Source organism: Populus euphratica, unplaced genomic scaffold (assembly GCF_000495115.2).
Source record: "Populus euphratica unplaced genomic scaffold, PopEup_1.0 scaffold181.1, whole genome shotgun sequence".
Lineage (NCBI taxonomy): Eukaryota > Viridiplantae > Streptophyta > Magnoliopsida > Malpighiales > Salicaceae > Populus > Populus euphratica.
In genome coordinates this window covers 365,236-379,633 of record NW_011499958.1, presented here as the reverse complement: position 1 = coordinate 379,633, position 14,398 = coordinate 365,236, and the positions used below count along the sequence as shown (strand labels likewise).

The window sequence follows — 14,398 nt, the reverse complement described above, 5'->3', positions numbered from 1 at the left end:
TGCGAGGAGCACGTCATCTTTTAATGGTATATTTAGTTTCTTGAAATCCATACTACAACTTATATCATTGTGTTGGAAGCATCAAAAGAGCTCTTTTTGTGTGGAGCAGTGCATGTCGTCGTTTATGCGACGAAGTATTGACAATGTTGTTTATAAACTAACTCTAAATATTTAAAATTTTAAAATTATTCTTTTATTCACTGATATTTTAACTTTGATTTTTATTTTATATTTACAATTCTTGATCATTTTGTTAACTTTCAATGTGTTTTGAATTTCTTCCTTACATTTATACTTATGATTTATTTTTTTTCAAATATAATCTTAATTCTTTTGATTTTGATTTTGGATCCTTTTGTAAATTTGATTTTTCTTTTTAATTTTCACCTTCAATTTAAAATTCTAAGTTGTTCTTTCATTTATTTTTGTTTCAAATTTAGTCATCGTTTTCTCAATTGTTGTTTTTTTTTTATATAACTGATTTTTTTTAATTTCATCCTTTAAAAATTAATTTTTCAAGAATTCAGCTTCGTGGTTTTTCAAATAGGGTGCTTTATATTTAGTGACTTGGATCACATGTTTAGAAAATTAACATAATTTAATTTTTTATTTTTTTTATTTTATCATTTGATGTTATTTATCTTGATAAATGAGTTTCATAAATTTTTTTTTCTGGTTTCCTTTCAAATGAGTTTATTTCGATGTCATGACCTGGGCAATATATTTGATCAGTTAACTCGAGTATTTTTTGGGGTTGCTTTTTTATATCTTTTTTTTTTTGTTTTTTCCTTCAAGATTGATTTTTTTTTAAATTAAACTTTGTCATCTTTCTTATTTTTTTTCCTATTAGGTTATCATATTTGCATGATCTATTTTACGAGGTTTGGTAGTTTTACCTAAATTTGCAAATGTTTTTTTTTGATTTTTTTTTGTTGATTGATTTTTTTTCCCACCCTTTTACACTTGGAATGGTAGGAATTGACTATTGTTATTTTTTTGTAATTTGCTTTCTATGATGTTAGCACGACTCAGGTTGCGAGTTTTCCATGCTAGTTCAAGTTTACCCCAGATGTTTTATTTTTTTATTGTTTTTTTTTTTAGTTTTGTTATTTAACATTTGATTATCTTGGAATCTAACTTTGTATTTTTTTTCCTTTTAACAAGTGTTCCTTTTTTCTAGTTATAGTTATCACCTTTTCTTTTAAAATTTGATTCATTTATTGTCATTGTTTTTTCTATCACATAATTAAATGCAACCATCATTAGAACCCGGTAAGGTATATGACTCAAGTCATGTATTTGTTTCCTTCTTCAGAACACTTTGGCCTTGCCCGAACATTAACTTTTTAAGTTATAAACAAATTAGTCTAGCTCACGGCAAAACATAACTATTTATCTAGTGATTTTATTAAAAAAATTAGTCTCCAAGGCAATAGAACATCTCTTGAATTTTTTATTTTTTTTTACAAAGGTATTTTAAGACGAGGGTTGCTGGAAAGCAGGATTGCTTAGCATGTACCTCTATGATTTATCATAAGTTATGAAAGATAATCTTTAATTTTAAATCATAATTCAAAAATTATTTCTTTATAGAAATAATTCATGATATAAATGATTAAAGTTATAAGAGTATTTGACAAAAAAATAATATCTTATAAAGAAAGGAGCACAAGTTAAAATCAACAAGTTAGGACTTAGAATAATTTATGTAAAGGCAATATCCTGACTATATTCAGTAACATTTGCCTGATTAAAATAAAATATTTATAACTTTATTTAAACTAAAAATCAATACAAAAGATAGAAATTTGAATCAATGCTTTAACAACTAGAATCCCCCTCTCTCGATCGGTATTCTTCACGAATTATCGTTATCGGTAGGCTGTAGAAGTTAAGATTTTTTATTTTATTTTGAAATGGTATCAAGAAAAGTGAAGGGTTTTTATAGAAGAAAGTAAAAAAGATTCCTCACCTCCCAAGAAAAGAAAATACTTCTACCTTGATGAAGTGATTATAGGGTTCATAGCTATTGCCTGCAGTGCTGTGCAGAGGCTTATCATCACAGTGCTAATCATTTTAGAATAATAATCTCCATCATTTTCTAGCAGTTCCTCTCTCCTAATACTATATTATTCACTCCCTCTACTTTTCCTTTTACATGGTTTCGAGGCAAGTTTTTCCACCAACAAAATCATTCAACCTTTTACTGTATAAAGCAGTAATAATAATAACAATAATAAGAACACAATCTCCAATATCTGTCCATCGTCCATGCAGAAAACTCGGGGACATCAAAAGCCAAACGCATCTGACATTTTAGCAGTCTCCCCCACTCTCTCTCTGGCAGACACGCTCACATTTTTCTAAAATCTCTCTTTTGTTGTTTGATGAACCAGATAGATCAGGGCTAAAGAGTTGCAGAGACAAGGCTTAAAACCCTTGTAAATCTGAGTCCTCCTAGGATAATTGCCTCGCGGACAAACAAGAGTTGCAGCTAATGAAGATTCCCTCCACGCTTCTCCTTCTGCTATCTCTTCTCTCTCTACTATCGCAACCTTCTTGCTCCACAACAATACTAGTGGATGGCGTTTCAGAGTGGAAAGACCCCAATGTTTATATAGGAGATTCCATCAGTAAGTACTTGAAAACCCACCGTTTCTTGCTTGCAATCTTCTTCTTTTATTACCGTTTTGGGCTAATTGATAGCATTTCTTTGTATTTTTATTGGCTTCTCTCAGTTTTCAAACACAAGTATCGCTACAGCTTGTACATTTTCCAGAACCAAAGAGCTTTTAATATCTGCAACTTCACTCAAGCTACACTTCTCACCAGGGCCAACTCCACCTCCTACACGGTATCTCTTCTCCCTCTCACTCATTTGGAATGTCAACAATGTACAAATCCCATGTTTATCTCTCCATATTTACATGCTTAAAGGCTGCTACAAAAATGTCAAAATCTTGGCTCACAATTCTTGGGTCCTGAAGACAATAATTATCAAAAAGTTAAAATCTTTTTCCATTTTTCTGTTGCTCCTCCGAGCTATGACTCTAAAATGTGCTAACAATTTTTCATGTATAAACTGCAAATAACTGAAGTGGCACCCATCACGCCCTGGTTTCTTCTACTTCACATTCAACAATGGCTCCCTAAAATCCTGCAATCAAGACTCACAAAAACTCTCCATAAAGGTCTCTCCAGCAGCACCACCACCACCGGCACAACTCCCTCCAACGGCATCACCTCCAGTTCCAGCACAAATTCCAGGCGACATTGTGTCATCATCTCCGGCGTACCAGTGGCCATCCCGTCCTCGTGATGAAACAGCCTTTTCCCCTGCTCCTGAACCTGGTGGTAGTGCTGCAAGCTCTCCAATGGCGACAGTGCCAACATTGATGCCAGATAAAGGTGGTGGTAGCGGTATTCCTTTTATTAATAGCAACCCTGCTGTTCCTCTGCCTACTGGTGAAATTGATTCTGCCACTATTAGGCCCTTGCCCACCTCCGGCCATCATAAACTGGTATATACAGTCCATCTCTCTTTTTATGTCTACTTGTTACTACTATGTTTTGATGAATTGAACAAAGAAAATTTAAAAACGAAAGGTTTTCAGAGTTTTTCTTCTCAGATTAAAAAAAAAAAACAGCACAGTTTCTGAATTAAGCAATGCCCATGTGTGAATATACTGAACCAGTAAAGTGTCTTTCGATTTATCAGAAAAATATAGAAAAAATATTGCGTATTGTATATTATGCTGGACTGGTCTTGATAGGGTGTTTAACTGTGGGGTGTTCTTTTTGGTTTTGGGTGGAAATGCAGGTGGCAGTGGGGTTCCTTGGATTTCACATGCCTCTAGTTTCTGTGGTTTTACTGCTGCCGCTGCTGTAAAATGGAGGAGAGACAAAGCAATTCGCTGCAATTTGTGTAAAAAAATCGGTTTTGGTAGGCTATAATATGCACCATGTACTGTAGTTGATGGGTCTAAAGTAGCTTTAGCAGAGATAATGATGATGGTTATGCAAGCCATCGATTGTGATGCCCTTCTCGGACCCTCCTTTGGAATCATTGCCACTTTTGGTCTTCTGTTTTTTTGACATGCAATCGATTGCCACTCCCTTTTCCTTTCCTCTTTAGCTCTGCTTTCACTCCCTCAAATTGTTTATTTGAACAGAATTTGAATTTCCAACGCCAGCAGGCTTTCGGGTAAAGTTTTTCACTTTCGTAAAAGAATTATTCTTCATGGTACATGCTAATCTCAGAGTTACACCCTGTTTGGGAGATGGAAAACGAGAGACTGTGGGAATGAAGAGAAGAAAATAATTCGAGCAGTGTAAAAGGGAGATTGACGAGATATTAAATAATAAAAATAAATATTTACCCTTGTATCTCACGAACACGTTATTCTCAGCAACAATTCGGCCGAAAAACAATAAATGTTTTTATTTTTGTATATAATTTGAAAATATCATGAAATTATGGGGGAAAAAAGAGAAAGTGAGGTAACAAATAGATCGATATATTTATTTTTGTATATATATGAAAATAATTTGAAAATAACATGAAATTAAGGGGGGAAAACGAGAAAGTGAAGCAACAAATAGATCGAAATATTTATGAAGCATAATAGCGGATGTTCTTAAGATTTCGTTTGTTTACGAGGCCATGAAAAGCATATATTTCATGCTTTATATATTTTATAATCCTAACGAAAGCAGTAATGACTACCACCATAAAAGATAAGTAGACACAGAAATAAAAGAAAAATAAGAGAGAAAATAAAATAAAAATAATAAAAGAGTTTTTTTTTTATCATTTTTTTAATATGCTGTGAGTATCATAAAATCTTCCCATCTCTAGTAAACATCCATCTATCTCTTAAAATTCATGCATTTGAATAAGTTTTAGGTACTTATCTCTTTTTTTTTATGATTTTTAAATATTTTTCTTGATTCATTCATTTTTTTATATTATAGCGTTGTTTTGTAATTTATCTTGATTACAATGCTTCCAGTAATATAATAAGTTTTGGTATTTTAATAATTTTTATTTTTTATCTAATTACAGAGAAAAAATCATTTGGTTAATTAAATAATTTTTATTTTTTACACTGAGCTCACATATAATTACTTTTTAAAACTTGAAGCTAAATCAATGGTGAAATGTTTTTTTACCCCATGAATAACTCATGTCAAGCTTATCTAAACAAACCATAAAGATAAATCTTCAATAAAATTATTGTAAAATGATTAAATTAAAAGAATAACTACATGAATATGAATAAGAAAAAAAGATTGAAGGAGGAGCAACATCAATTGAAACAATTAATTGCTTAGCTTTTTATACTGTTTGAAATCTTATGAATAGAATTGAATTCACATGATTAAATCAATTTTTGTATTTGGAATTTATTGATTTGAATTTCAAATGAAATTCAAATCATAAAAAATATGCAAAAATAAATCAAGAGGAAGATCCTCTAATTTGCTAGGGTAATTCCAAATAAAAAGTAATTTTCTAAAATACCCCACTATTTCTTTCCTTCCAAAAACCCTAAAAGTAACAATCTCATCAATTTCTATTTCACATCTTCTTTAACCGGTGCTGTCTTCAACAAAAGTTTTGATTTCTTGGCCCTAGAAATTGCCCGAAGTGGGAAAAAGTATTGGAAAGACTGTCCAAAGCTGCCTACTGGTTAGTAATTCCTTCTAGCTCTCTTTGTTATTAATCTAGTAAATGGTATAAAATTTTAAAATGCTTATATTTTATGTTATTTTAAAATTTATTTGAGAATTGATGACATGTATGCTAAATGAATAGAGATTACACATATATTGTCAAACATCTCAATGAATTAATTATAAAATAAGCTTTTAAACCTACGCAGGAGGACTTGGTTGAAACTTTTTTCCAGACGCCAGACAAGTCAGTTTGTCAAAAAGAGCCGTTAGCTTCCCGCCAAGGTGAAAACATACATCAAAAGCAACCGACTTTTAACCAGTTTATACACTGTTTATAGCAATTCAAGATTAAGAAGCAATGAATATGTGCTTTTCTTATGCACATGCATCAAAGCCACCTTGTCATTTCTTCTCTTGCTTCGTTAAAATGCATCTCATGTCTCATCCTTGACTAACAAATCTATCTCATTTTTTACATATTTATATATAAAATTGTACCGAGCCATGGAGCTTGAACTGGGGCTCAAAATCACCCGCACTAGAGATGATATCAACTCCTTCACCGACCTTCGGATTGCTAAAGATCATGCCGGTCCTCTTTTCTCTTCTAGAGAAACCGAGACCATGTTCACCCTTATTGGATATCTCAAAGGTAATAACTAATGTTCATACTTCAAGTTCCTGTTGTTGTTAATATTGTTGTTGTGATCATGCTGGATATTGTGAAAAAAGTGCAGGTTTTAGAAAGGAGAATATTGACATCAAGATTAATGAAGATGGTGATCGGATCTCAATTAGTGGGAAGAAGCCAGTTCAGGAGATGGTGTTGATAGGGTGGATTATGCACAAAAAAGAGGTTGAGTTACGGTCATTCCGGAAGGCCTTCCGAATTCCTGATGGGGTCGTTCTGGATAAAATCAAGGCAAGATTCAATGATGAAGAATCGACTTTGACGATTATTCTTCCGAAATTGGTGAAAGGAATTCGTGATGTTGAGCTAGAGGAAGTTAAGGGAGAGGAGGTTGATAAAGGGAAAGGTGAAGCTACACAAGCTGTAGCCGATAAAGCATCTGAAGTAGAGAGTAGGGAGCCAGAGTTGAAGACGGTGGAACAAAGTGGCCAAGCTTTGCAAAATAAAAATGTTGTTGAGCAAAAGGCTGATGCAGCTGAAATAGTGCCTGAAAGAGTTGTAGATACAACGTTAATAAAGAAACTAGAGCCCACGGATCAAAGCGAATTAGAAGAAGCCACTCCTGAAAAGGCAGAACCTCCTTCTACTACCACCTCCGCTACATATCAGGAAACAGTAATCCAGAAACCTAAGCTAGTTTTGCCTGAGAAAGAGATCGAACACCAAGAGTCAAAAGAGGCCGCTCCAGCTGAAGAAACTAGAAGCGAGGAGCTTCCCGGTTTGAAAGAGCAGGGGAAGAAACAGCAAAACCCAGAGGCCAAGAGCACTCGTGAAGAAACGTTGGAAGAACACCCTTATGGACCAGAGCGCAATCAATTGACAGAAGCTGTCATGGATCAAGAGACTAACCCACCAGAAGTGTCAAACCAACCATCAGCGCAAGCTGATCATGGACATACAGAAGAAGCAAATCACTTAGACAAGACTGAAATATCACACGAATCAGAAAAGCTAGAAACAGAAACAAATGTTCAAGAACCAACGATGCTCGAACCTGATGAAGAAAAAAAGCTGGCTGAAACTCCACATCCTGCAGACAAGTCAAGAAACAATGAAGCCCAAGGGAGCAAAGAAAGCCATGGAATAGGAAATGATATCAAAGAAGCAGCAACGAATAGAAATGATCCTGTTTCAAGAAGAACCAAGCTATGTCCTCCTCTTGTTTTTGCAGGTTCGGCCATTCTCGTCTCTATCGTAGTGCTTGTCATTGATTGGATTAGAGCTAAGAAAAGATGAATTATACGTAAAACTCTGGCTTTAATTGCTTTGTTTTTGCTGAAAACAATAAAATCTAGTGCATCAGATTAGCTAATTGATATAGAACGATCGACTTGATGTTCACAAGCGTAAACATGATTCAAAGATATTGATACTGGAATAGAATGAAGGGGTGCTATTTTGTTAGGACTAGAATACCTGGGGTCCAACCGCTACGCAACATTCTCGGTTGCAAAGAACATGGGTTGTTGTGTGATTGCGATTCATTCTTACAAGAGGTAAATTCCTTAAGTTCGTGTCCAAGATATAGCAATCACATCATGTTCCTGCAACAAATTTAGGGAAATAAGATTTCTTAGAACATATAGCTAGCGGTGCTGAATCTTAAAACTTAATGATCAATTAACCATGTTTGCCTAATAAGATAGCTTCAAGAGATCCTTGTTTTCAGCTGTCAACCAAGCATGAAATAAAAGTTCAGTTCTATGAACTGGATAAGTAAAGGACGTAATTTGCCACTAGCTTGACAACCTTTTACACATTCACCAGTGTTTTTGTGGTTTCCAGTTTTTATTTCCCGAATTCCTGCTCTTCATCGCATCCCCTAGTGCTTGGAGTCTTTTTGGAGTGTATTGATACTGTATTCATCGCAGCTGATTAACAGACTTCACTATCATTTATCAATAGATGGTAATAAATGGCCAAATAACGAACAACCATGTCACATACCGATTTATCAGCTAAAGAAATGAGAATAAAATTCAACTAAATCTCCCTGTTGATTATTGATTAGGAGACACCCCCTTTTTCCAGTGAATACTGAAAAAGCATACGACTCGACAGAAACAATCCACCAAGGGCCAAGTGCTAGAAATTTCTTGTGTGGTGTCTCTGTATTTGTGGGTATTAGGTCCATGTAGAGCCCAGACACGTGCATCACAAGGTGCCATGTTCTAAACTGCATGAGAGTTAAAGAGGGGCCACTATTAGTTGAATGACTTGAAAAAGATCGCCACCCTTTTGTGCCGTTAAAGGGGCCCATCTTTCTTGAAGCCTTGCAGCTAGAGAGCTGTTGAAAGCTGAAGAAGGTTGAACGAAAAAGCTCCGATAAGATAGCCCCATGGCGTGGTTTGCATTTACGTACAGGGTGTTCGTTATCGCGGTTTAATCAAAGATTTAAATTGAAGAAATAATAAAGAATATTATTTTTATAAATTTCTAAACAAAAATATTTTAAAAATTAATCTTTAAAACACACAAGGAGAAATTGTACCGAGAACTGTGATATGTCAATTCAGATTTTCATCCTCGAACTTCTTGTGTATTTTAAATGGTATTAAGGCTAAGAAGAGAGGAGATTTTCCTTTTGAAACTCGACAAATTTAGGTCACTATAGTAGTGAAGTAGACTGATCATTCAGAAACCAAAGTTTTTTACAACTGCAAAATATGGATTTCAGCCCTACCAAGGAAGGACAAAAATAGCTTTTAGAAATTAAACCTCAAGAGTTATGACAGCCACCAACCTGTAAGGAGGACCAGCATCGTGGTGGCCACTCTGCTATTTTCACTAGTTGGTAGTCCAATCTGCTGTATTCAGGATGTAGAATTTCACCAACCATGCCTGAGGTATAAATTGTAAGGTAGTGATGGGTTGTTAAAGAAATTTCCTTTTAGAAAACACCGATGAAGAAATTTATTGGAGAGGAATGACAAGATTTAAGGCTTCAGCAATCTATTATATTGGGCTAGACCCAGCTGTTTGCAGTAGAGAAGAAATGGCAATCAGATGTGCACAGTTGAATCAAGTAATTATCAATGCCCAGAATTAAGCCACGATTGATAGGTTTTACAACCATTACTGATCCTCTCAAAATTCTGCTAGGTGTCCCCAAGGTTATACATGGGCTAACCAGATTGGTGGATCAATTATTTTGCCGACAAATACCTAACACCTGACACGCTACGTGTGGCTAGAAATTCAAGTGTTTGAAGCAGCGAGAGCAAGTCTTGAATGTCACTAAAATTTGAGCCCATGGGCTAGTAAAATAGAGTACACAACTGCTCTAGTTTATCAGGGAGATATGGAGTAGTTGTAAATAAAGCAGAACAAGGTATAAATGGCATCCCAGAGATCCGGTAAAGTTATTTACTCTTGAACATGGAGCTGTGACCTTTTGCGTTCTTGCTCTGTAATATTTGCTGGAAAGAAGATCGATTTCTCATGCAAAGGGAAGGATAGGATGGGGAAAAAGGATGCAAATCAGAGAGCGAATATAGAAGACAGGAAGGGATAAGAGGTGGGGCAGGAAAGAATAAGAGGTGTGGTGGGAGCTTTCGCTTCGCAGTACAAAGATTCAGGAACTCTTAACGATGAAGCAAAGCATCAACAAGGTAATGGTTGTATCATAGAGACGGGTGTTTTTTTAGGAGAGGTGAATTACAGTCTTGCAGCTATGAAACAAAGCATTGGATTGCATTTGCTGTGCTCACAACGCTTCGCAATTCAACACTGGTTTCTGCACATAAAAAATCGACTCCATGTCCAATTGTATATCCATTAATAGGCTAAATAAAAATGGAATCTCATCACAGTCCCATTAGGTGCCGTGGCTACCCTCTTATTGATTGTTCATATGGTAAGATCAAGAATGTAATATTTCTCTGTTTCCTAGATCAAGTAGGGTAAACAGTAAAACGCTGATTATGAAACAGAAACAAGCATAAAGATTTCACCCACAAGCATATCTTGGAAACTTGGCTGATGTGGTCTTCGTTTCTGACACTCCAAACAATAAAAATACGAAGAATATAATGTCCTCATCAAAAGAACAAAAAAAAAAAAAGAAAAAAAAAGAGCTCTAGAAAGTCTTAAAATGCATTGTATTCTAGATAAAGAAATTGCTGAAATTCTATTCTAGATGCAAAATGTTCATGGGTCAAAATGCCAGAGCTTTCAAGGACTCGAAAATAAGACTGAATCAAAGTCAACTACAACAGCGGATGCCACCAAGATATTAAACTACTTTTTTTATATAAAAAAAAAATATTAAACTTTTTTTGCAAATTGCAACACTATAAAACTAGCCTGAGAAGAAGTTCATATGGAAGCAAATCAAAGTCAAGCGAACCTTCTAACTAACATAAAACTTGGATCTTGACCTGTTATACGTAAGACCCACCTCTGTGAGAATGCAAGCGGGAACTCGAGTTCCTGCAGTAATTTATTGGTGGTCGGAGATTAACTAGGTCAGAAGAAATTTCAAAAAGGAATTCTCTAGTCTTTATTTGCTAAAAGAACTATGAAAAAGATAAGGATACAGAAAACGGAGGATAAACAAGATCTATCCCCGTCCTCGTCCACGGAGACAATAACTTCCAGTTGAGATGTGAGCAAATGCTGTCATATTTGATGAATGTAAAACCAGGTAATCAATAGATGCAACATTCCCCAGCTGAATCCTTGACAGAAAGCCGGGTGAGGAGCAGGCAAGAGCCAACTGCCCATATTACTACGTCAGGTCACGAGATCACCAATTTTGTGCAAGATAGTTAAAGGAGAAAAAAAAATACTACCTGCAAGCTCAACAAATCTTAGATATGAAAGAGAAGATATCATAACACTAATAAACACAAGTGCAATATTTGTTTCTATCAGCCCAGCAACATACATTCTCCAAGGATGTGACTATGAGATAAATACAATTATTGTTAGCTTGTAGGAATATCGAAAGCCATCAGACGTAATAACCAAAGATCATAACTTGAGCAATTAATTCTCTCCTTTTCCAATACACAAAAGAGTATATGTTATACCACTAACAAAAAGAAGATCAAAACGAGAACACAAAATCAGCTACAACAGCAAGATGCGATTTTTACTCGAGAAAATTTCGATTATACAATAGCAAGGAAAGCTGGAGATCAGCAGCCATGTACTGCAAGCATTCCCCCAATTTCCATATCCTACATTTCTTTACACAACATGTATTTTCCGAAAAATCTCCTTTCCTTACCCATTTATTTTCAAACCATGACTTAGATCAGAATCATTCTCCATATTTTCATCTCCCAAAACACAAATGGCCCATCACTCAAAACATTACACATGATTAGGCCTTCCCAAAGAATCAAGCCCTTCAGTCCGGCTATGAACGATCCTATGGAACACCTCTCTAACTTGCCTTTCCAAGGGATCCAATCCCTCCTTTAAAACCTCACAAACACTTGCCAATTCATTCACTCTTTGCCTCACCTCACCTTCCTTTTCCTCTGTTAACGGAAACTGAACCCAATCCATCAAATCGCCCATAACCCTCGCACACTTATCCATCTGATAAAGCTCTCTCAATAACCCAGGTGCGTTCCTCCTATCCCTTTTCCGTGACTCCTCCAAAATCCTCTCGTGCAACAACACCACCGGCTGCGCCCACGGCAACTGCCTAGGAATCGAAAAATGGACCTGCAACCCTCTATCCTGGCATGGAATCGCAGCCACAAGTGCCCACATTACGAGAAGCAAAATCGTATTCATAGTATAAACAGCCACCGCAATTCCATTAGTGGCCAAAACTTCATTCCCTCGCGGCGCAACCAAATTATTCCCTATTGCCTGGAGCTGCCTAGCAGCAGACCACGACCGCGACACGCTCCACGACAACGATCTAAAATGCCCAAGATTCCTATGATGCTGGTCTCTTGACGAAGCTTGTTGTCTTCCAAAAGATCGGTTTCTATAAGCCAAAGCCGATGATGCGTTCGAATCCTTCTCATCAAGCATAGAAATCGACAAATCAATCAAAGCTTTTTTAGCTCGGCGAAACTGACCCTCACCAAACATTCTTTGATTATGCAAAGCACACAAAACAATCTCCAAAAGCTTCTTCCACTCTCTGATCTGCTCAATCCCATCACGAATCGCGTTACAAACATCCAATCCCTTGACAGTCCTTTCAAAATAATCCTGAACAAACCGGTCCAAAGGCGGTCTGTGGACCAACGACTTGTGATTGAACAGAATGACTCTAAACTCCTCCTGGCAACATAAGAAAGAATCGAGGAGTTTCTGGATCCAAGCCAACGAAAGCAAGCGATCAGGTCCGGCCGATGATAACTCAAGAAATCGCTCGGTGACTTGTCTCTGAAAAGCTTCGAGCTCGAGCTCGAGAGCTGAGGTGCTTTGTTGAGAGTCCATGGAATGGACGGGGTCGCGTCGGAGACTTAAAATAGAATGTCTAAGGGATGCCGACGAACCTTGATAGTCCGTGGCAGGCATTATCGCATTAAAACAATATGATTGAGAAGAGAGAGAGGTGGGGAGTGATTTTAGAGCGAGAAGAGGTTGGTCTGAGAGGTAATGGCTGTGCGTGACTGTGAGAGAGAAACCCCAAGAGGGATAGGGATTTTATTAGGGCAGAAATGGACCCCGCGTTTCATGGTGGTTGGCTGGAATTGGAAAGGTCTAATTAAAACAGTTATGATTTTTTCTTAATTACAATCAATAATTAAAGACGCTCTAAATTTCAGGAGTTCTTCACGATTTTAGTTTCTTATCAAGTAGGAGCGACGGTTTTCGGTGATTATTTGATGGTTAAATGGTGTTTGTTTTGGTTTTTTAAAAATATTTTAAAAAAATTAAAAAAAATTATTTTATTTATTTTAAATTATTTTTTAAAGTTTTTATATTATTTTAATATTATAAAGTTAAAAATAATTTTTTTAAAATAAAAAATATATATTATTTTAATATAATTTTTAACAAAAATCAATCACTAACACACTTTTTAACACCCCTAATAATATAAAGTTAATTGAAAACAAATATGAGAAAATTATATTTGATCTCAGTAAAAAGTAAAAGGTGATAAAATCTTATTTTCTATTATAAAAATATTTTATTTTTATTTTCTCTCTCTCTTTATAGGATAATTACTGGGTCAATAGCATACAATTCCCAAGCATGGGTGAGTACTTTCTTACGCGAACCAAACACGCAGTGAACACGCCTTCAGTCAGCTTGGTAAGTGTTTGGCAATGGAAGAATATTCTTTTGTACGGGTGGGATTTGGGCCGTTTGATTAGCTTGTGATACGGTAGGTCGCTTGTGTAGACGTGGTTGTGATTTAAGAAGGGTGTGATGCCTGCCACGTGGTGGGTGAGGGTGAGGGAGTGGAGAAGACAGGGTCATTTGAGATAGAGAGGGGGATTGTACACGTGGACGGTACAGCTGGGTCTTCGCTGGCTCGTAATAGAGGAGAGCGAGAGAGAGCGAGGGTCTAGGTCCCGTGCTGCTTTCTAGAAGGGAGTGACTGACGTGTACAGTTTTCAGCACCTATTTGTCGAAATTACCCCTGTCATTATCAGCAAGTTTTGCTTTTGTTTAGATGGATATTCGTCAGGGATTATAGTTAATAGATCCATCCACCAATCATATGGTATGGCAGTGGGTTAGTATAAATAATGAAAAAGTACATGATGGAAAATAAATAAATGAAGTGAGATGATGGAGACTGGTCTAGAATTTAAAATAAAATAAAATATATATTTATATATATATATACGTGGATGTGAAAGATGATTGGAAAGGGGGGTGTACGAGGCTTCAAGGGAAAGAAAGAATAATATTATACAGCTTGGAAGAGAAGGATAAAAGGAAAGGTACATTAAATATGAGTTCCAGGGCTCCCCCAGAATGAGAGTCCCTTGTTTTGTACTTCCATTCAATGCTTCGTAATGACACCCTCTTGGGAGGCCTTTAATGCCTCCGTAAATGTGATTTATTATTTTAAGCTCGAGATAATAAGGGGGGGGG

At 36.0% G+C, this 14,398-nt stretch overlaps 3 protein-coding genes and 1 long non-coding RNA gene across 4 annotated transcripts; 2 read left to right on the top strand and 2 right to left on the bottom strand.

The window, feature by feature from the left end:
- Positions 1–2,176: 2,176 nt before the first annotated feature.
- Positions 2,177–4,128, top strand: LOC105138478 (uncharacterized). Its single transcript, XM_011044558.1, has 4 exons — positions 2,177–2,633; positions 2,739–2,854; positions 3,099–3,521; positions 3,821–4,128. The coding sequence occupies exons 1-4, from the start codon at positions 2,498–2,500 to the stop codon at positions 3,887–3,889; spliced, it is 744 nt and encodes a 247-aa protein (XP_011042860.1). The 5' UTR covers positions 2,177–2,497; the 3' UTR covers positions 3,890–4,128.
- Positions 4,129–5,926: 1,798 nt separating this feature from the next.
- On the top strand, positions 5,927–7,690 carry LOC105138476 (uncharacterized). The gene is made up of 2 exons (XM_011044557.1): positions 5,927–6,331; positions 6,417–7,690. The coding sequence occupies exons 1-2, from the start codon at positions 6,184–6,186 to the stop codon at positions 7,604–7,606; spliced, it is 1,338 nt and encodes a 445-aa protein (XP_011042859.1). The 5' UTR covers positions 5,927–6,183; the 3' UTR covers positions 7,607–7,690.
- On the bottom strand, positions 7,506–10,606 carry LOC105138477 (uncharacterized). The gene is made up of 3 exons (XR_844779.1): positions 9,114–10,606; positions 7,787–8,546; positions 7,506–7,592 (listed from the first exon to the last, which is right to left on the bottom strand). It is a non-coding gene; the product is annotated as an uncharacterized LOC105138477 (long non-coding RNA).
- Positions 10,607–11,335: 729 nt separating this feature from the next.
- Positions 11,336–12,983, bottom strand: LOC105138475 (uncharacterized). The gene has a single exon (XM_011044556.1). It carries the CDS (start codon positions 12,860–12,862, stop codon positions 11,690–11,692), a length of 1,173 nt encoding a protein of 390 aa, XP_011042858.1. The 5' UTR covers positions 12,863–12,983; the 3' UTR covers positions 11,336–11,689.
- Between the last annotated feature and the right edge of the window lie 1,415 nt (positions 12,984–14,398).

Excerpts from the sequence above, each read along its gene's own strand:
- LOC105138475 (XM_011044556.1), bottom strand. The coding sequence starts at position 12,862 with ATGCCTGCCACGGACTATCAAGGTTCGTCGGCATCCCTTAGACATTCT.
- LOC105138476 (XM_011044557.1), top strand. The coding sequence starts at position 6,184 with ATGGAGCTTGAACTGGGGCTCAAAATCACCCGCACTAGAGATGATATC. Across the intron at positions 6,332-6,416 it reads CCTTATTGGATATCTCAAAG|GTTTTAGAAAGGAGAATATT; the intron begins GTAATAACTAAT and ends AAAAAAGTGCAG.
- LOC105138478 (XM_011044558.1), top strand. The coding sequence starts at position 2,498 with ATGAAGATTCCCTCCACGCTTCTCCTTCTGCTATCTCTTCTCTCTCTA. Across the intron at positions 2,634-2,738 it reads TTATATAGGAGATTCCATCA|TTTTCAAACACAAGTATCGC; the intron begins GTAAGTACTTGA and ends GGCTTCTCTCAG. Across the intron at positions 3,522-3,820 it reads CCTCCGGCCATCATAAACTG|GTGGCAGTGGGGTTCCTTGG; the intron begins GTATATACAGTC and ends GTGGAAATGCAG.